This window comes from Rhinoderma darwinii, chromosome 3, assembly GCF_050947455.1.
Source record: "Rhinoderma darwinii isolate aRhiDar2 chromosome 3, aRhiDar2.hap1, whole genome shotgun sequence".
Lineage (NCBI taxonomy): Eukaryota > Metazoa > Chordata > Amphibia > Anura > Rhinodermatidae > Rhinoderma > Rhinoderma darwinii.
In genome coordinates, this window is record NC_134689.1 from 347,448,013 (window position 1) to 347,468,414 (window position 20,402).

At 42.0% G+C, this 20,402-nt stretch overlaps 2 protein-coding genes across 3 annotated transcripts in view; one reads left to right on the top strand and one right to left on the bottom strand.

Annotated features, from left to right (window-relative positions):
- Window positions 1-3,376: 3,376 nt before the first annotated feature.
- On the top strand, window positions 3,377-9,918 carry DUSP26 (dual specificity phosphatase 26). The gene is made up of 3 exons (XM_075855326.1): window positions 3,377-3,548; window positions 7,431-7,638; window positions 9,555-9,918. The coding sequence occupies exons 1-3, from the start codon at window positions 3,381-3,383 to the stop codon at window positions 9,746-9,748; spliced, it is 570 nt and encodes a 189-aa protein (XP_075711441.1). The 5' UTR covers window positions 3,377-3,380; the 3' UTR covers window positions 9,749-9,918.
- Window positions 9,919-11,392: 1,474 nt separating this feature from the next.
- Window positions 11,393-20,402, bottom strand: part of LOC142748213 (disintegrin and metalloproteinase domain-containing protein 9-like) — a 58,988-nt gene continuing 49,978 nt past the window's right edge. For both annotated transcript variants that reach the window (XM_075855329.1, XM_075855327.1), the window contains 4 exons: window positions 17,664-17,744; window positions 16,824-16,938; window positions 12,414-12,555; window positions 11,393-11,624 (listed from right to left, as the gene is read on the bottom strand). In XM_075855329.1, coding sequence (XP_075711444.1) covers window positions 11,549-11,624; window positions 12,414-12,555; window positions 16,824-16,938; window positions 17,664-17,744 — 414 coding nt within the window. In that variant the 3' untranslated portion in view covers window positions 11,393-11,548. The remainder of the gene's footprint in view (window positions 11,625-12,413; window positions 12,556-16,823; window positions 16,939-17,663; window positions 17,745-20,402) is intronic.

Sequence of the window (20,402 nt, forward strand, 5' to 3'; positions counted from 1 at the left end):
CCAAAAATATACCTGATATAAAAATAACGTCAATAGACAATGAAATAACAAATATAAATCTTTATTATCCCATAAGGGAAAAATGACCCCCAAAAAACATACATTTAAGACACAGAAAATTAAAAACACCCCGGATTGGAATGTCCAACATATCCCATAATAATAGCCATGAGATATTACAATGTAGTAATGCTATAAAATATTGCCTGAAGATCAGAAATCTAGAATGATCAACTAGCTATGGCATGAGTATTACACATAACTCATATATAGATATGTAAAGCCACATCAATATCTAAATAGGCTATTTATTTACCTGGGGTGGATATGATGAAAACTCAATCTGAGGACCACCTCGACGCGCGTTTCGCTTCCTTCGTCAGGAGTAGGTCCGTCAATTCCGGTGGCCCACGCTGCCCAAGGACATTTTGGACTTTGTTTCGTCCTGATCAGTGTGTGCAGCTAAAAAGGTTGCTCACTCTAGACCTGCTGACCTGCTCCAGCCATTGCCTGTGCCCGATGCTCCCTGGCAGCATATAGCTATGGACTTTATTACTAACCTGCCTGTCTCTGCTGGATACAGTGCTGTCTGGGTGGTGGTGGACTGGTTTTCAAAGATGGCCCACTTCATTCTTCTGACCGGCCTTCCTTCTGCTCCTCTACTGGCCAAGCTGTTCATCCAACACATCTTCCGTCTGCACGGCTTACCGCAGCATATTGTGTCTGATCGGGGGGTTCAGTTCACCTCGAAGTTCTGGAGAGCCCTCTGTGGACTCCTATATGTAAAGTTGGCCTACAATCCTCAGTCCAATGGACAGGTCGAGAGGATCAATCAGATCTTGTAAAACTATTTACGCCACTTCATCTCCAAGCAGCATGATGACTGGGTGCAGTTGCTTCAGTGGACTGAATTCTCTTACAATAATCACACCTGCGAGTCCACGCAGAAGACATCGTTCTTTATTGTCTATGGCCAACACCCACGAATTCCTCTCCCGGTGCCTGAGACGTACGAGGTACCAGCTACTGACACGGCTTTTAGGGACTTTCTTCAGATCTGGCAGCAGACTCGATCCTCTATCCTGCTGGCGGTCAACCACATGAAACGGAAGGCAGACACAAGGAGAAGAGAACCTCCTCAGTTTCTTCCTGGCACGAAGGTCTGGCTGTCCTCCAGGATGAGGGTGTCATCGTACAAATTTGCTCCCAGGTTCCGCGGACCCTTCGAGGTCCTGCAGGAGATCAACCCTGTCGCCTACAAGCTTTGGCTGCCTCCTACCCTCAGGATCCCCAACTCCTTCCATGTCTCTCTCCTGAAACCAGTGGTTCTGAGCTTCTTTACCAAGACTCCTAGCCCTGCAGTTGCCTCCAGCGGCCCTTCAGACACCTTTGAGGTTAAGGAGATCTTGGACACCAAGAGAGTGAGAGGAAAGACTTATTATTTGGTGGATTGGAGGGGGTATGGCCCTGAAGAGAGGTCCTGGGAGCTAGAGGAGAACCTCAATGCTCCTACTCTTCTGAAGAAGTTTCTCTCTCGCTCTGGCCCCAAGAAGAGGAGGCGTAAGAGGGGGGATACTGTCATGTCCGTGGCTGCGGGCCATCAGGTCCACTCTCCTCCTGACGGCCGCAGCCATGGGTCTGCGAGTGCTGGCCCCAGTCTCCTCCTCAGGAGATGCCAGCGCTCACTACAACTCACTTCGGCCGGGTCCCGTAGGGTGCGCGCGCGCGCTCGTGCCCACTCTTAATGGGAAGAGCGCACCGGACCTTAATGTGTAATAAGCCCATGAGTGCCCTGGACTATAAGAGGGGCCCAGTCCCTTCCTTCGATGCCTGAGCGTTGTTTGTCATATCCTAGTTTGTCTAAGCAAATGGTCTCCCAGTGTTTTCGAGTTCCCAGTGTTCCCTGTTCCTGTATCCTGTATCCCATGTTATCCTCGTCAAATGCCATGCTGTGCTGTTGTCGTGCTGTGTTGCATTCTACACCTGTCCTACTACTCCATGCCTGACGGCTACCTGCTGCCTAGTCCCAGCCAAGCCTGCCTTGCTAGTGTCTGAGCTGCCACAGGTACCCCATACGAACTATAGACTGTGACCTGCGCCCTGTTGGCCAGTTGCCATACCGCCAAGGCGGTGCGGCTCAGTGGGTCCACGAACCCTACGTGACATAAGCCTTGTACCTCCCTGAGTGTACACCGGCACCCCCCTTTGCCCAGGGCTGCCTGTAAGCACAGGCCAACTGGGCCTATAGGTAAATCTGAACCTGTGTTCAGCATTTGGCTTCCGGTTGTCAAGAGTAAACTCAGTCTTTAAGCCCTGGAGGTCAAGGGTACTTTCATTGTTTGGTAAATGGTGGCGACTGGCACAGTCAGTGTCTGCTGCCTTGTCAGTAGTATATAGATAGTGTAGTCCCTTGTGATCACTACTAGTACCACAATCCTTTATATACGGTAGGTATAGCCGTGGGGATTAGTGGTACATTCAGCAGCCAAATTGGCGGGATTCCAACTGCTCAGATGCATGGGATTACCTTTTACTGACTGCCTCTGAGCAGGGGCGTACATGAGAGAGTCCCATAGCAAAGAGTAAAATGGGTCTACCTTCTAGTGTTAGTTAACACTACTACACCCCAAACTATTTAACCGGATTTGATGTATTTTTACTCTAGCTCATTTCCATGATCCATGAATTGTCCAGCAGCCTTGTTTGTAGGACCTGTGTAAAGGGAATCCGTGCACAAATTCCTACAACCCATTAAAATAAGGTATGTAACCTTGTCTATGTCCCCTTTATCCAGTGGCCCCATAGCAGCCTCTGAGGAACATTTGTCGCCACTGTAATAATGTCAGCAGTGAAGCGCTCAGGATATCAGGTAAGGAAGACGGATTTGTGGAACATTACTAGCTGTCAGTGGTGTAGAAAGTGATGCACTCTACTTCAAATAACTAAATTCCTACTAATGGAAAATCTACACACTGTGCTGAAAACAGGACTCTATGCATATCTGCAGGCAGAAAATAAAATACTATGATAGACTAAGAGACCAATCTATATCATACTACACCAGCAAGTGTGGACTGGTTACACGTGGCGTATTTGCCTTGTTTTTTTACACTGCGAAAACTTTACATTGTAAGCCTCTGGGAAAAATATTCAGTTGCATAATATTTTTCCCATTGGACATTATACAGTATTTTGCAGCGTATTTTTACACTGAAGAAATAAATGGCAAATACGCCACGTGACTGCACCCTTAACCCCTGAATTAAAACCAATGTAAACTACTGTATATATACAAAATATAGACCTTTGTAACTAGTAGTTTGCTTTTCGTGGCAGGTCTCAAATAGATTACCATTTCTATTCATGTTTCAGAGATCATCATGACCTCCAGATATTCTTACCGCAGCTCGTTGCTTAGGGGACCGTTACAACGAAACAGTCATCCAATTCTAAGTGTGTATGAACTGGAAAAGATCCTATATACTGGGAAAACTATAAGGAACCATGCAGATGAGGTGCAGCCAGGGCTCTACTTGGGAGATCAGGAAGTGATAATAATATATAGAGATATGGAAAGAAAGACTTTGCCTAGAATTTCTCGTTTTATTAAAGTAAAGACTTTGACTTACATCTGCTGTAAGGGTATGTTCACACGACAGCGTCCGTAACGGCTGAAATTACGGGGATGTTTTCAGGAGGAAACATCCCCGTAATTTCAGCCGTAACGGCATGTGCAGGCGCTTGAACGCCGCGTCCATTACGGACGTAATTGGCGCTGCTTTTCATTGGAGTCAATGAATAACGGCTCCAATTACGCCCCAAGAAGTGACAGGTCACTTCTTTGACGCGGGCGTCTATTTATGCGCCGTCATTTGACAGCGGCGCGTAAATATACGCCTCGTGTGAACAGACAAACGTCAGCCCATTGCTTTCAATGGGCAGATGTTTGTCAACGCTATCGAGGCGCATTTTTCGTACGTAATTCAGGGCAAAAATGCCCGAATTACGTCCGTAATTAGGGTGTGTGAACATACCCTAAGGGTATGTTCACACGACAGCGCCCGTAACGGCTGAAATTACGGGGATGTTTTCAGGAAGAAACATCCCCAGCCGTAACGGCATGCGCAGGCGCTTGAACGCCGCGTCGATTACGGACGTAATTGGCGCTGCTTTTCTTTGGAGTCAATGAAAAACGGCTCCAATTACGCCCCAAGAAGTGACAGGTCACTTCTTTGACGCGGGCGTCCATTTACGCGCCGTCATTTGACAGCGGCGCGTAAATATACGCCTCGTGTGAACAGACAAACGTCAGCCCATTGCTTTCAATGGGCAGATGTTTGTCAACGCTATCGAGGCGTTTGTCTGTTCACACGAGGCGTATACTTACGCGCCGCTGTCAAATGATGGCGCGTAAATGGACGCCCGCGTCAAAGAAGTGACCTGTCACTTCTTGGGGCGTAATTGGAGCCGTTATTCATTGACTCCAATGAAAAGCAGCGCCAATTGCGTCCGTAATGGATGCGGCGTTCAAGCGCCTGCACATGCCGTTACGGCTGAAATTACGGGGATGTTTCCTCCTGAAAACATCCCCGTAATTTAAGCCGTTACGGACGCTGTCGTGTGAACATACCCTTATAGTGGTAAATATTGCTATATTTGACAGGTCTTACACCATGTAAATCTAATCGCCAATGCATCCTAATGGGCAGCGAATCGCAAACCAATTACGTTATTCTTATTCTATTATTATGATATTCTATTGATTATTTTCTTATTTTCGTATTGCTGCTGTTTGAAAATTCCTTCATATAAAATAGAATGGATGTACGTGTGTATATAGCATTCCACTATTCACTTCTCCTGTCCTTAGGATACACTCCTGCAACTAAAAAGCAAAAAAAAGCAACTACTTGAAATTTGCACTTTGTGAACTCAGCCATAGGGCTCAATCAGATGAGCGCAGTACTCGACCGTGTGATGTGCATTGAAATCACTCACAGCACACGGACCCATGCAATTCAATGGGGCCATTGACACATGCGTTGTTTTTCACATTGCGTGTCCGTTGCGTGAAACTCACTGCATGTCCTATATTGGTGCGTTTTCACGCACCTAGCCGCCCATTGAAGTCTATAAGTGCGTGAAAACCACGGACAACACAAGGACCACATCCGTGTGCTGTCCGTGTTTCACGCATCAAATACATTGAGCAGTGATGTAGGAAAAACGCTGCGTTTTTTACGTGCGCAAATCGGACACGCTCGTCTGAATGTAGCCTCAGGTTAAGTCTATAGGGCTAATGCCTCATTCCCACCCAGACCACATGAACCCCGTGGTTGTACTAAACCTATGATCTATGGTGCTGTAAGCTTGGAGTAGAACCAGCAAGGAGTCCAGGAGTCTGGTTCTTTATATCAGGCAGGTATGAATGAGAAGAGACCCAGCAGGCTGGCAGGCATTAAATTGTCACAAAAAATATACAAATTTGCAATGAAGCAAAATGGATGCCTTTATTTCCAGTCAAGCTATAAGAATATGTGATGTATATGTAAATAAAATATAACTTTTAATGGTTAGGATTAAATATAATTAGAACAAAGACAAGAATCAAAATCTAAAATTTAGCCAGAGTTCAATTTAGCCAGAGTGCCCCATTTGAACCCCTGAAGACGCTGCGTATGCAGCGAAACATGTCGGGGGGGCCTCCATAATATTTTTAACTTCAGAGTCTCCACTGACTAAGATATATACGCCACTCAATTGTGTCGCCCGGTGTTCTGCAGACGCCGCAGGAGACACAAAGGCAGACAGTTTACACTACACACTGTTTGTATCTGATCGATACAAATCCACCTGTCAGTGAACTCTGGCTAAATTTTAGATTTTGATTCTTGTCTTTGTTCTAATTATATTTAATCCTAACCATTAAAAGTTATATTTTATTTACATATACATCACATATTCTTATAGCTTGACTGGAAATAAAGGCATCCATTTTGCTTCATTGCAAATTTGTATATTTTTGGTTCTTTATATCAGCGTTCATATATTAAATAATTTTTAGTGTTTGCACTTATAAATGTGCATTTATTTGTGTGTGAACTCAGCCTTATGCTTTATGTACATGGCTGTATTGCAGGTATTACTGCTCTGTACAGAGCTGTAATATGGCACCCAAAGAAATCTATAGGTTTCTAATGTACTTCCATATGCCTATGATTTCATACATTGTTTGTCTGATTCCGACAAAAAAAAATAATTGTGCTATGCTCCATCGAATCTGTACGTTGGACTGATCTCAAACATATAGCGATGCAGAGAGAATTATATGGTGGAACACGGAGTAGTTGTGCCTGCGCAGTACAAAGGCGCACAGGACTCTGTGTGCCACGCTGTATAAAAGGCCCTTAACTGTCCCTCTTTGACCATCCTTTCTTTATGTCTTTCCTTGATTTTAGATCCACTTCTGGCTTTGGCTTAAAACATTTAAACAAAAACTGCATCAAAACTGAGTGTGTGATCCTGGCCTTAACATGCACTTCAGACCTTTTGCAAAACCCCAAGCGTATGACTAACAAATAACTCTCCCACATTCCCATGCTAATGGTTCCATGTCGCCCACTTATCTTTGTTTACTAGACCACAGCGAAGATGTGCCGTACTCAACACATGACCATGGCAGTCAATCTGTCACGATCTGTGGGTATGTGGACCCACTGGGCCATACCGCCGTAGCGGAATAGCAGCTGGCCAAACAGTGTGCCAAGTCAATGTATATATAGTCCAAACACAAGGGTACCTGTCGTAGTTCAGACAGTAGCTACGGCTAGGCTCAGATGGGACCTTGGCAGCAGACACCAGGCATGGTGTAACACAGCAGGCATGACCGGCCACACAAGACGACTCCAATTTTCTAAGGATACAGGTAGCATGTACGGGAACACTGGGAACAGGATAACACTAAGGGACCATTTGCAACTAACACGGGTAAACACAACAATGCTCAGGCAAAAAGGAAAGGGGCAGGGCCCTTCTTATAGTCCAGGGTGATCCTGGGCTAATAGATGTCCTACGGGACACAGCAGAACGGAGCGGAAGGGAGCGCTGGCGTCCCCTAGGGAGGAGATGCGGGCCAGCGCTCACAGATCCATGGCTGCGGCCATCGGGGGGTGAGTAATCCGGACGGTCCACGGCCATGGACGCTTCATAATCACTGGCCAAAGCAGTGACATGCCATACAAAACTGAGATCCCTACTGCGGAAAGTGATTTCCACGATTATTATTACTACTATTATACATTGTAAGCTGCGTTTTTCTAGAAAATGGTTCCCATACTAGCAGAATATCTCCTTGTATAACTAGAATCCTAGTGATATTTATTATCAGATACAATTTATTGAGAGACTTTTTTTATTCCGAATGCAGGGAGATAGCAGCCAATAAAGGTGAACTATATCGGATGGGTATCACTCACATCCTGAATGCTACACACAGTCGCTTCAGAGGGGGCGATGAGTACTATAAAGGGATGAACATTTTGTACATGGGGATAGATGCTCAAGATTCCCCCACCTTTGATATGACTGTGCATTTCTATCCGGCAGCAGATTTTATACACCGCACCCTCAGAAAAAGAGGTGAGTACTAAATGTGTAAATATTAATTACAGATCACTGGAAAAGCTGGGTGACAACCACTATGGGCCATAGTAGTTGTCACCAAACATTTTGAGAAATCGAAAACAACTGATATTTTTGAAAATCGACTCCTGGGCTTCTTGAGATGGAAGTGAGTTGTACATTTATGTTATAACGAAAGCATCTCTCCACCTGGAAACAAAATTCACATTGTATCATTTGAAATATGATATTGTATAGCATTATTGTCGCCTGCTCTATAGATGTTTGCCATAGTGATTGATACTGTTCATGCACGTGCTCAAAGAAGTTGTCTTTCTTTACCATTGTCATATAGCGCCAGCATATTTTATTGCACTGTGCAAAGATTTTTACCATTCACATCCGACCCTGTCCCCAATGAATCACAATCTATTTTCCCTATCCCAGACACCCCTACACACTAAGGTCAGTGTTAACGCAATCATGGGCCAAAATATATTAGACTGAAATTTGTAATGGGTATGTCAACCGATACCTGCCCTCCAGTGATTTATCCAGCTTCCAAATCATAGGTAATAGATATATATATCTGAGAGAAAAGATGACACAAGAGACCAGGCTTGTATGCTCAAAATCCTTCTCTGATCTTTATTGATCCAAACAAGTATATAAGTATAATGACAGGAAAGGTGTAGGCTTTGGTTTCAGCCAATCATCTACAACATGATAATGACTCTGATTCAGCCAATGAGAATATTTCAATGCATTATAATAATTCTTCACCCTCCAAGCCCCAGGTGGCCTGAACCTTGTCCCATGGGAAGACACACATTTCAGAGACACAAGTAAATTTTTCTCTACTTCTTATCTCACTAGAGAATGGAGACTGCAGATAAGTTTAAATTAATTAAACAGAGGGCTGAATCCCCTTCCCTCATGGTAAACAATGTCATTGTCCATTCAGCCAAGGCTATTTGATCTGCTCCTTACAAGAGTAATAAAACATTCAATTCAAGAACACAACATAGAATTGCTTCAGGACATCTGCTGACATTTACTTTTTACTTATTAATCTCAAGATGGCTCCTTCAGGCCAAAAGATGGATTCCAACGATCCAAAATGGACGCCTACCATACAAGATGGAGTTCATGCAAAATGTTATCTTTTAAACATATTCTAATCACTTTCACAGTCAGTTTCATAGGAACCAATTAACCTACAGTATTAGTAATTGTTTTTGGAGTACTGAAGGAAAACCATATGGGGGAACATACAAACACCATACCAGGACCCCAGTGCTGCAAGGCAACAGTGCTAACCCCTGAGCCACCATCACCTCCCTTCCAAAGACAACAGTGAGAAACTTAAATATAGCTTACAGTCACAAAGGATTGTGGTACTGAACTTCGGAAACATAAAATTATGGTATTTTTAATGCTTGCTAATAATAGTATATTTATAGATGGATTCCAGTTGCATCTATGTAGAAAGATGAGTATTTTGGTCAAGCTCTTTAATGAAATGAGATTTAGCTTTTTTTTTTTTTTTTTTTTTTTAAACAAACTAAATAAGTTACAGTAGTATTTAGGATTAAGAATTTTCCAGGACCTTCACCACTGTCCAAGGCATCAGGACCATGTTGGCACTCCTTGAATACAGTGCCTATATTCTGATTATGGTCCTAGTGCTTTAGAGAGTACTGGGGCTCACTACAACTACCTTGGTCCTCATAAAAGAACCCCAACATTTTTTATATTTTCTTTACCCAAAAGAAAATAAGAATAGAAAAAAGTGTAAAAACACCCCTTTAACATGTTCTATGCACTTTTTTAAACTTTTTGTATATAAGGAGACTAGAAAATAATAAGTATATTTTATAATGATTGTTTACTAAATTGGCATTCTTCAATGAATGTTTTGCTTCCTTTGTTAGGGAAAATTTTGGTCCATTGTGCCGTGGGGGTGAGCAGATCGGCCACACTGGTGCTTGCATATCTCATGATTTACCATCACATGACTTTGGTGGAAGCCATTAACACAGTAAAGGACAGAAGAGGAATCATCCCTAACCGTGGATTTCTTCGCCAGTTACTAGATCTGGACAACACCTTGAGGGAAAAGCGCTAGTATTTACAATGCTATTCATGTAATCCAACTAGCAAAAATTTTAATTTCCCCCTTACAGAAAACCCTGTTATATATTGAAGAACTCTCCAGCAGCTTGTTCTGGGTTCCATTATGTTGTATGATACAGTATTTTCTTGCCCTTGTTGAGATAGAAAATTTTTAATAATAGTAAAGCCTTAGTTAGGAATTAAAGTTTTTTTTGGGATATGCAAATTAATTCTGATAGGTCTAAAACAAAAAAAATAATGTAATACACTTACCTTAGTAATTCTGCACTGTCCCCAGTCCTTTCTGTTTACTTTTCCTACATAAGGATATTACAACATAAGGTGGTGTTTGACTTCCTTGATCACACAATGTTTCATAGACTTCACGTGATCACATAAGGAAGATAAAAAGAAAGGATCGGGGAATGGCGGGCACCATTGGTGCAAAAATACTGCAGGATTACAAGCCCTATTAAAACTCATTTAAATATCTTGGGAAAATACCATTAATAGGTGGTGGCTTCTTTGCAAAAAGACAATTGCACTGAGATGAGTATCAGCAACATGCCCATTGGGAGGTGAAGTGTTGGGCATTAAGTGACCCCAGACCCATAACTCCTGTTTGAGGGAGCATCTTTAAAAGGTCCTTTCTAACCCAAGATCAAGTTAGAAGGGGATCTATTCTCTACAGATAAGTCTAAAGTTAAAAATGAAACAACGATGGTGCCACACCATGCTCCATGCCATCCTGCTCTGTGTATATCAGAACACTCACTCGGGTCCACAGGAGTACTTTATTATGTGCAGAGCACAGCTGCAGGAGGTGTCGCACTAAACATCAGCATCTCAGTGTAATAATGTTGGGAGCTCTATGTTAAAGGGTAACTAAACCTTCAACATACTTCTGATATGTCATAGTGACACGTCAGAAGTATTGATGCGTGGAGCTCCGAGCACTGAGACCCCCCACTGATAACCAGAACGAAGAGGCAGAATCGCTCGGGTGAGCGCTCAGCTGTTAGGTTTCTGATCGACTTTTCTTGGAAAGCCGATGTAGCGGTGTACAGGCGCATAGACTTTCTATTGAGTCCGTACACCGCTATATCGGCTTTCCGAGAAAAGCCGTTTAGGATCCAAGCGGCTCAGCGCTCACCCGAGCTCGTCTGCCGCTTCGTTCTAGCGATCGGTGGGGGTCTCAGTGCTCGGACCCCACTGATCAAAACTTCTGACATGTCACTATGACATGTCAGAAGTTTGTTGAAGGTTTAATTACCCTTTACCTACACTGTCAACCTCTGATCTCAACAAATAGTTCACGCTTGGTATAAGGGTATGTTCACACGATGAGAGGCATTTACGTGTGAAAAGACAGACTGTTAACAGCTGCCAAACAGTATCAATGGTGACGGAAACGGAAGAAGTGGTTTCAGTTTGACTTTCCGTTGCGGGGTTCACCCGACGGAAACCTCAGACGGAACCCCGGAACGGAAAGCCAACGCTGATGTGAATAGGCCCTTAATAAAATATTCAGCTCTGCTAGATATGTAATACAAATTTGCTAATATTACTGTAATAATAGTCTTGAGTTTCATTAAAAAAAAAAAGGAATCCATACATAATAAAATAATTGTAATAAAATAAAGATACACGCCTGAAATGTAATTTGCATCAATTTTATATATTTGAACTATTGCTATGATATTTAACTCCGGTTAACCACCACCTTCATTGGAATTACATCTACTTTTTTTTTTAACTTGCAGAACATTGTATCACAATAGCTGAACAGATGAATACGAGAATGAAGTATGAATTATGTGTTAACTACAGTCCTCATCTCAGTATTACTCTCGTCTCCACATGAATCAGGGTTGGATTCTTCATCAGCTCTTTAGAAAGTTAATAGAACATTAAATTAGGTCATAGAATAAGACTACAGACAATTATTATGATTATTGTTGTTGTTATTATTATTATTATTAAGTCAGGACCATTAATTTTTAATTTTCATCATATGTTCATGAGATCCGTACAACTCATAGTACAATACCTACAGCTCCGTAACATTTTTAGTGGCTAGGAATCACCACTGTCATTGTGTACCAAAAATGTAAAAATTGTGCATAGAAGATAATTACAAAAATACTTATTAAGGTCATGTTAATGGACTGCTATTTGTAAATCGTGTAGAATCTTTAAAGGGATTGCCCCATCGAGACAACCCCTATGCCTTATTAGGGCTCGGGAACACCACTTTATTAGCCGGATTGGAGAACCATTAACAAAGACCAGCTCTTGCTTTGGTAGACCCGACCCATTCAATGGTCAGCCATTCATTTAAATGGTCAGCATGCAATACTATATGTCCCCTGCAGTGGTTGCTGGAAGAGAAATAGAAAGTTAACCATTGTTTCCCCCAGTGGTAAAAGTGGGGCTTCTGATGTGGCTTTAATCTGAATAGGGGTTGTCTTGAAGTCTTCTGTCTGTTTCATACATATAGTTTTATGTTCTTGGTACTGCTATGCAGCGTTATAAATGGGAGGTTTTAATACATCTATGCAGCCTACGTAGATCTGTTCAGACTTTGTGCCTAAATAACTCCTGGAATTTCTTTACCAGTGTGACCAGTTACTAAATTTAGTAAAACATGTAAAACCAGGTAAGAAAATCAAACTTACTTGTGTAGAAACTTTGGTAACACATTCCTTTTACAAAATATAAGTATGAGGATTATCAGAGGCAATATCAATAAAAAAACTATTAACAGCCAATTTCTTATATATATGGCCTCATAACTGGAACACTTTCCATTGTCTTCATCTATATGAAATATAATAAATGTATGTTTAGAATTGATTATATACACAGAACATTGTAAAAAGAAAAAAATATACATAAAAAGACACATGCCCATCAAGTTCCACTTTTCACAGACCTTGCTGTTTGACCCAGAGGAAGGCAGAACAAAACCTCTTGGGCAATTGTAGGCAAATTATCCTCACAGGGGAAAAAGAAAGTTATTGGACCCCACAAAGGCAAACATGTATTACCTAATTACAGGATAGGTGCTAAATGTTTAAATGGAGCAGCGGATACGTGTCCACACTGCCACTCCATTTAATGTCTATGGGAGTGACGGAAATAGCTTAGTAAAGAGCTCAGCTATCTCTGTCTCTCCCCTTAGATACATCCCGTGTATAGGTGATACATGTTTTTTTGTGGACAAACTCTTTTAACATCATTATATTCCTTAATTATAACTTCTAATATTATTGGTTCTGAGCTGTCGGTCTTGTTTTTTGTTTGTTTTTTGGGGGGGGTTGCCATTGCTAGCTCTTGGGCTAAGTTTCAGTCTGAAAGAACCTTTCCTATATTAATAATGGAACCGTCTTTCCTACACACATAAATAATGTTCCATATTCCTTTGCGAATATCTTGGAATGAATAGTTCATGCACATTTTGTACAGCCCTTGTATAAGTACCGTATTTTTCGGACTATAAGACGCAGCTTTTAGCAAGAATACATCTTGCTAAAAAGTCCCTGCGTCTTATAGTCACCAGTCAAGGGACCCAGTAGCGCCGGGCCCCCTGACCGCTTCTTACTTAACCCCTTCCCGACCCGTGATGTGTCGGTACATCATGGGGAGGGGATGATGTATGGAGCGGGCTCACGCGCTGATCCCGCTCCATACACTGCAGGTGTCAGCTTCTGACACGCTGCTCTAACGACCAGGAACAGCGATCGCACTGTTCCTGGTCGTTTAACTAGTTAAATGCCGCAGTCAATAGCGACCGCAGCATTTATAGTGGTTTTCCCATGAAGGATATTTATGACTTATCCCCACCTCTGGGACCCGCATATATCTCTAGAACGGGGCCCCCTAAACCCTGTTCTATCTTACTCGACTCCGCTGTCTTCCGGCCACTTCACTTCCTGGTTACATGGTCGAGTTACTCAAACAGCGTAACTCGCTAAGCTACGCAGTTTCCGTAACTCCCATGAAACTGAATAGTAGTTACGGAAACAGCGTAGCATGCTACGCTGCTTCTGTAACTGCCATTCACTACTATGGGAATTACAGAAACAGCGTTGCTCAGCAAGTTACACTGTTTCCGTAACTCGTCCTTGTATTGCAGTGTATTGTACCAGCGATCCCTAGGGGAACTAATAAAATGTGTAAAAAAAAAAAAAAGTTAGATACATTTTCAGGAGTGTCAAAATTTTTCAAAGTTAAAAAAAAAAACCTTTTCAAATTTTTTCCCCAGGCACAATGTAAAAATTACATTGCGTCCGTAAAACTCTGAAACTATTACAATATAGCATTATTTGACTCACACCGTGAATGGCGTAAATTTTTTTAATTTAAAACCCAAGAATGGTTGTCTTTTGGTCACCATAGCGCTGAAAAGAATGAAATAAAAAGTGATAAAAAAAAATCTTATATACCAAAAAAATGATGCTAATAAAAACGACAGCTCGTCCCGCAAAAAATAAGCCCTCACACCGCTGAAACGATGGAAAAATATAAGTTATGGCTCTCAAAATGTGGTGAAACTGAACAAGTTATTTTTTTTAACCAATAGTTTTTTCTTTGTAAAAGAACTAAAATATGAATTTTTTTCCTATTTTCTGTTGTCTAAAACCTGGGTGCGTCTTATAGTCAGGTGCGTCTTATAGTCCGAAAAATACAGTAAGTGTATTATAAGTATATATATAAAACATAATATATATATATATATATATATATATATATATATATATATATATATAACATATTAATAAGATCACATTTAATGAGACTCTGTCACCACATTATTAGTGCCCTATCTCCTACATAAGGAGATCGGCGCTATAATGTAGGTGACAGTAATGCTTTTTATTTAGAAAAACGATCTATTTTTACCACTTTATGAGCGATTTTATCTTTATACTAATTAGTTTCTTAATGCCAAGACAAAACCTGTCATTTCAAACGAGATTACGTTTGCCTTGCTGTAATCTCACAGAAAAGATTCAGAAGTGTCAGGATTCTGAATACACATCACGTCCTGCCTGGAGGTAATGTATATTCATTGTCAGGACACTTGAGTAACGTTATAGTGTGATTATGTGGCTGCACATAGCCATATAGCTATATCGCTATGTGCTGTATAAATGAACGGAGAGAAGTGTATGACGCTGATTGGTCACTGATTGGTCAGCGTCATACACTCCTCTGTACAACGCCCACTTGGTCTAAAGTAAAAATATGCCCACTTGGGCATTAAGAAACTCATTAGCATAAAGCTAAAAATCGCTCATAAAGTGGTAAAAATAGATTGTTTTCTAAATAAAAAGCATCACTGTCACCTACATTATAGCGCCGATCTCCTTATGTAGGAGAAAGGGCACTTATAATGTGGTGACAGAGCCTCTTTAACTCCTTAACGCCGAAGGACGGATATATCCGTCCTCAGCAGCTGCTAGTTCGCGCAGGAGGACGGATATATCCGTCCTGTGATGGCGCGGGTACTGTCACTGTACCCACGTGATCAGCAGCAGGAGCACAGCTGTTATACTCAGCCTGGCTTCTGCTGCAACTGCCGGAATCGAAGCGCGCTTCGATTCCGGCAGTTTAACCCACTAAATGCTGCTGTCAATAGTGACAGCGGCATCTAATGTGTTTGACAGAGGGAGGGAGCTCCCTCTGTCAACCGATCGGCGCCCCCGCAAACAAATCGCGGGTCGCCGTCGGGTTTCCATGACAGCCGGGGGTCTAACAAAGACCCCCAGGTCTGCCTTCAGCATCTGCCTGTTAGGCGATGCCGGAGGCATGACCTAATAGGTTGCCTGTCAGTTTTACACTGACAGGCAATAATGCTTTGGTATACTAAGTATACCAAAGCATTATATATGCGATCGGCACATCGCATAGTGAAGTCCCCTGATGGGACTAAAAAAAAAAATGTCAATCAGTTAAATAAAGTTTTTAGAAAAAAAAATAATAATTACAGTCAAAATCAAATAAAACTACTTTTTTTGCCCAAAAAGTGGTTTTATTCAGTAAAAGTGTCAAAACAAATCACACATACACATATATGGTATCCCCGCGATCGTAACAACTTGACCAATAAAATTAACACATTAAATAAACCGCCGGATGAACGGCGTCCAAAAAAACCGCAAAAAACAACGGCAAAATTCTCTCTTTTCTCCCATTCCCCCCATAAAAAATAAAATAAAAGTTAATCTATAAGTCCTATGTACTCCAAAATAGTACTAATGAAAACTACACATTGGCCCGCAAACAACAAGCCCACATACGGCCACATCGACGGAAAAATAAAAAAATGACGGCTCTTGGAACGCGGCGATGCAAAACCCTTTTCTAAAAGGGTTTTTATTGTGCAAACGTAGGAAAAACATATAAAACCTATACGGATTTGGTATCCCCATAATAGTGCCGACCCATAGAATAAAGTGAACATGTTATTTACGCTGCATAGTACACGGCGTAAATTTATAACGTGAAAATTAATGCTGGAATAGCTGCTTATTTTCAATTCTCTCCTAAATTAAAGTTAATAAAAGTTAATCAATATATTGTAAGCATCTAAAAATGGTGCAATTACAAAATACAACTCGTCCCGCAAAAAACAAGCCCTTATACGGCTATGTCGACGGAATAAAAAAAAAGTTACGACTCTTGGAATGCGACCGTGAAAAAACAAAAAATAATCCTTGGTCATTAACGTGCAAAATGGCCCGGTCATTAAGGGGTTAAGGCATGGTTTTTCAAGCTAAACAAGCCCAATTACTGTAACCTTTTGTTATGAGAGCATTCATCCATCCCATTAATGAATCTAGTTGCCCTACTTTGAACCCCTTTCAGTTATGTCTTTCTTCTCTTATATGATTCAATATATCAAATGAATATGGATTCTAATGACTAATATGCAATGTTATATATTTATTTTACACATTTTACATTTGTATTTGCTTTTGGAGCTGCTGCTTGGCATTTAGTGCTACTTAACATGCTGTTAAAAGTCATGAAATCATGAACTCTAAATAAACTTAATAAAACTAATAATGGAGAATACTTACCAATATCATCTATTATTATTATTCCTGTATCCAGTTGTCTAAAATCACCACGCCTATTGCAAAATGGTAGATGCCAGCCAGCATCACAATGGCACCTGTGTTTATTATTGCAAATCTCAAAGTAAGAAGAAGAAGAAGACAATTGTTTAGATTTTAGTTTCAGTGTTTTAATTTTTTGGGATGGATATCAAAATCACTGATTCCAAGTGTTGAACTGGCATAGTAGGGAGTGGGCACCAGGTCTATTCCATATCTTTTAATCCTTATTTTAAGTGACATTCTATATACAACTTAAAATGTGTTGAGAACATACAAACTCCATGCAGATGTTCCTATAGATGGATATGAAGCCATGCTCTAGTGCTGCAAGGAACCGGAGGTCATTGTTTAAAGACGAGAATATGACCATCAGGTTGATTCCTCTCTCTCTTTGGTAATCTCGAAGGGGAGTCCTGCCCAGGTCAACGATATCAATGGGAACGTGTAATTACCCTGAGCTGGGTTCCTGGGTCACTTTTCTATGGTCTCCCTAGCATTAGGGAGGTCATTGTTTAAAGACGAGAATATGACCATCAAGTTGATTCCTCTCTCTCTTTGGTAATGTCGAAGGGGAGTCCTGCCCAATTCAACGATATCAATGGGAACGTGTAATTACCCTGAGCTGGGTTCCTGGGTCACTTTTCTATGGTCTCCCTAGCATTAGCCTTTGACCAAATTCTGTACTTTATATACTAGCCTTTTACTTTTATTAACAGGTAGATATAGCACTTTCTGTAAAAGTTTGCATCACATAAATCTAAATGTTGTCACAATACTAGGGAGGACTTGCTATATACTTACTCCGTGACCATTACACATTGTTTCCCGTTGACATATTACATCTGACCTAGAGATGTTGGTGCATTTTTTATTGCTGCATATCTGAAAACATAAAAAGAAATGCCGTAGATTTAAGCAACTGCTCAAATAAAAGGCATCGAAAAAATATCAATTTAAAGGCATTTCTAGAACAATCCACACTAAACTATAATTTCACAGCTCATGTAGTTCAGGGGACCATCATTCACCTTATAGGTGCGAGTTCCAGTGGTGGGGACCCCACCTATTTGACATTTATGGTATATCCTGTAGAAAAAAAAACATTTAAGGGGGATTCTGGCACTTACAATTATGCGGATACTGTGGTTAACCCTAATGGAGGTACAGTGGCTGACACTAAAATAGAACATGTTCTATATTTTTTAAACGGCCGGGCACCTTCTCGTAAGCATATAGGGAGGTACCCGTGGCCAATAGAACTCTATGGACCCGTAATTACGGCCCGTAATTACGGGCATTTTTACGTTCGTGTGCATGGGGCCTTAGGCCGTAATTACGGCACGAGCAGGCCCATAAAAAAGTCTATGGGGCTCCCGTAATTATGGGTGACTATGTGTGTGTACCCGTAATTATGGGAGCGTTGCTAGGCGACGTCAGTGTATAGTCACTGTCCAGGGTGCTGAAAGTGTTAACTGATCGGCAGTAACTGTTTCAGCACCCTGGACAGTGACTACCGATCACAATATAAATAAACGTGTAAAAAAAATAGACGTTCATACTTACCCAGAGCACCCTGCTTCTTCCTCCAGTCCGGGCTCCCGTGATGACGTTTCAGCCCATGTGACCGCTGCAGCCAATCACAGGCCAATCACTGGCTGCAGCGGTCACATGGACTGCCGCGTCATCCAGGGAGGTCGGACTGGATGTTGAAAGTGGGACGCGTCACCAAGACAACGGCCGGGTATTTATGAATTTCTTTTACTTTTACCTCGGAAAGGGCTGCCCCTTCTCTCTATCCTGCACTGATAGAGAAAAGGGGCTGACGATTAGTGCAGTGCAATTTTGCATCGAAAACGTGCCCGTAAATACGGGTGGAATACTGGTGACACCGGACCCGTATTTACGGGCATGGGTCCGTAAATACTGGTGCAATACAGGTCGAATACATGTGACCAAGGACCCGTATTTACGCCAGTATTTACGGGAGGGAAAAAATACGTTTGTGTGCATGGGGCCTGAGGGTCACTGCTGCTGCTATTTGTGTCCTTAGCTGAAACCGATGGGAGCTGTGACTGACACTTATTGGAACTCTTTGGCAACTAATTAGAATAGGAGGGTTTTTCAAGACGCCTCGGATGACCATTAGACTGTAGGAACTGCTGAAATCCTATAATAATTCAGCCCTTATATTTGTCTCCTTCAATTATATGTAGATTACAATGCCACTTTTTGAAAGCCCGATATAGACAAACTGCATTACATTGTTTGTCTGGATTCTACATCAAAGCAGGTTATTGTATCAGTTGTAGGCACTTTCTTAAACTGGAGCCCTTTTATTGATGTCCAACACATTACTTAGAAGACCAAGAGCACAGGCTTCATTTGCCAAACCTAGAGACACTCAATTCTTCCACTATTAGAATGTAGTCAATCATTTCACTAGGAAGTTATATCATTACTGGGCCGCTCGTAAGCCCTAAGACACTTTTTCTGACATACAATTCTACATTTGCATTATTCGTTTTTCTGTACTGTGAAAGCTAATGACTCCGCATACATTGTGCAGGCAACAGAAAGGCTGGGTTCACACGTGGCGGAATTTCACTAGAATTCCGCTGCGGACACTCCGCAGCGTTAATCCGCAGCGGAGCCGTTTCTGCATTGACTTCCACTTCTATTTAGAAGTGTTCGTTTAGACGATGCGTAAAATTCCGCTGCGGAGCATAGGCTGCGGAGCGGAATTTGGTGTCCGCAGCATGCTCTGTCTGTTGCGAAGCAGTGGCGGACTCATGGCGGAATTTCTCCATTGACTTCAATGGAGATTCTAATTTCTGCAATGAAGTCCGCAGCTGTCATGCACATGTTATATGTGCTGCGGATGCGTCTTGCTTTTTTAACTTGACATTTCTTCATTCTGGCTGGACCTATGTATTTCTAGGTCTACAGCCAGACTGAGGAAGTCAATGGGGCTCCCGTAATGACGGGAGCGTTGCTAGGAGACGTCTGTAAATAGTCACTGTCCAGGGTGCTGAAAGAGTTAAGCGATCGGCAGTAACTGTTTCTGCACCCGGGACAGTGACTACCGATCACAATATACAGCAACCTGTAAAAAAATAGAAGTTCATACTTACCGAGAACTCCCTGCTTCTGTCTCCAGTTCGGCCTCCCAGGATGACGTTTCAGTCTAAGTGACGTCTGCAGCCAATCACAGGCCAAGCACAGGCTGCAGCGGTCACATGGACTGGCACGTCATCCAGGGAGGTCGGGCTGGATGCCGAAAGAGGGACGCGTCACCAAGACAACGGCCGGTAAGTATGAAATTCTTTTACTTTCACTAGGGAAAGTGCTGTCCCTTCTCTCTATCCTGCACTGATAGGGAGAAGGGAAGCACTTTTCCCGCAGTCCGCAGCAGCTAGTCCGCATCAATTTTCTGCACATTTTGTGCAGATCCGCAGCAGAATCTGCAACGCAGATTCTGTGCGGCATTGATGCGGACAGTTGCGGAGGAAATCCGCCACGTGTGGTCATGCCCAAACACAA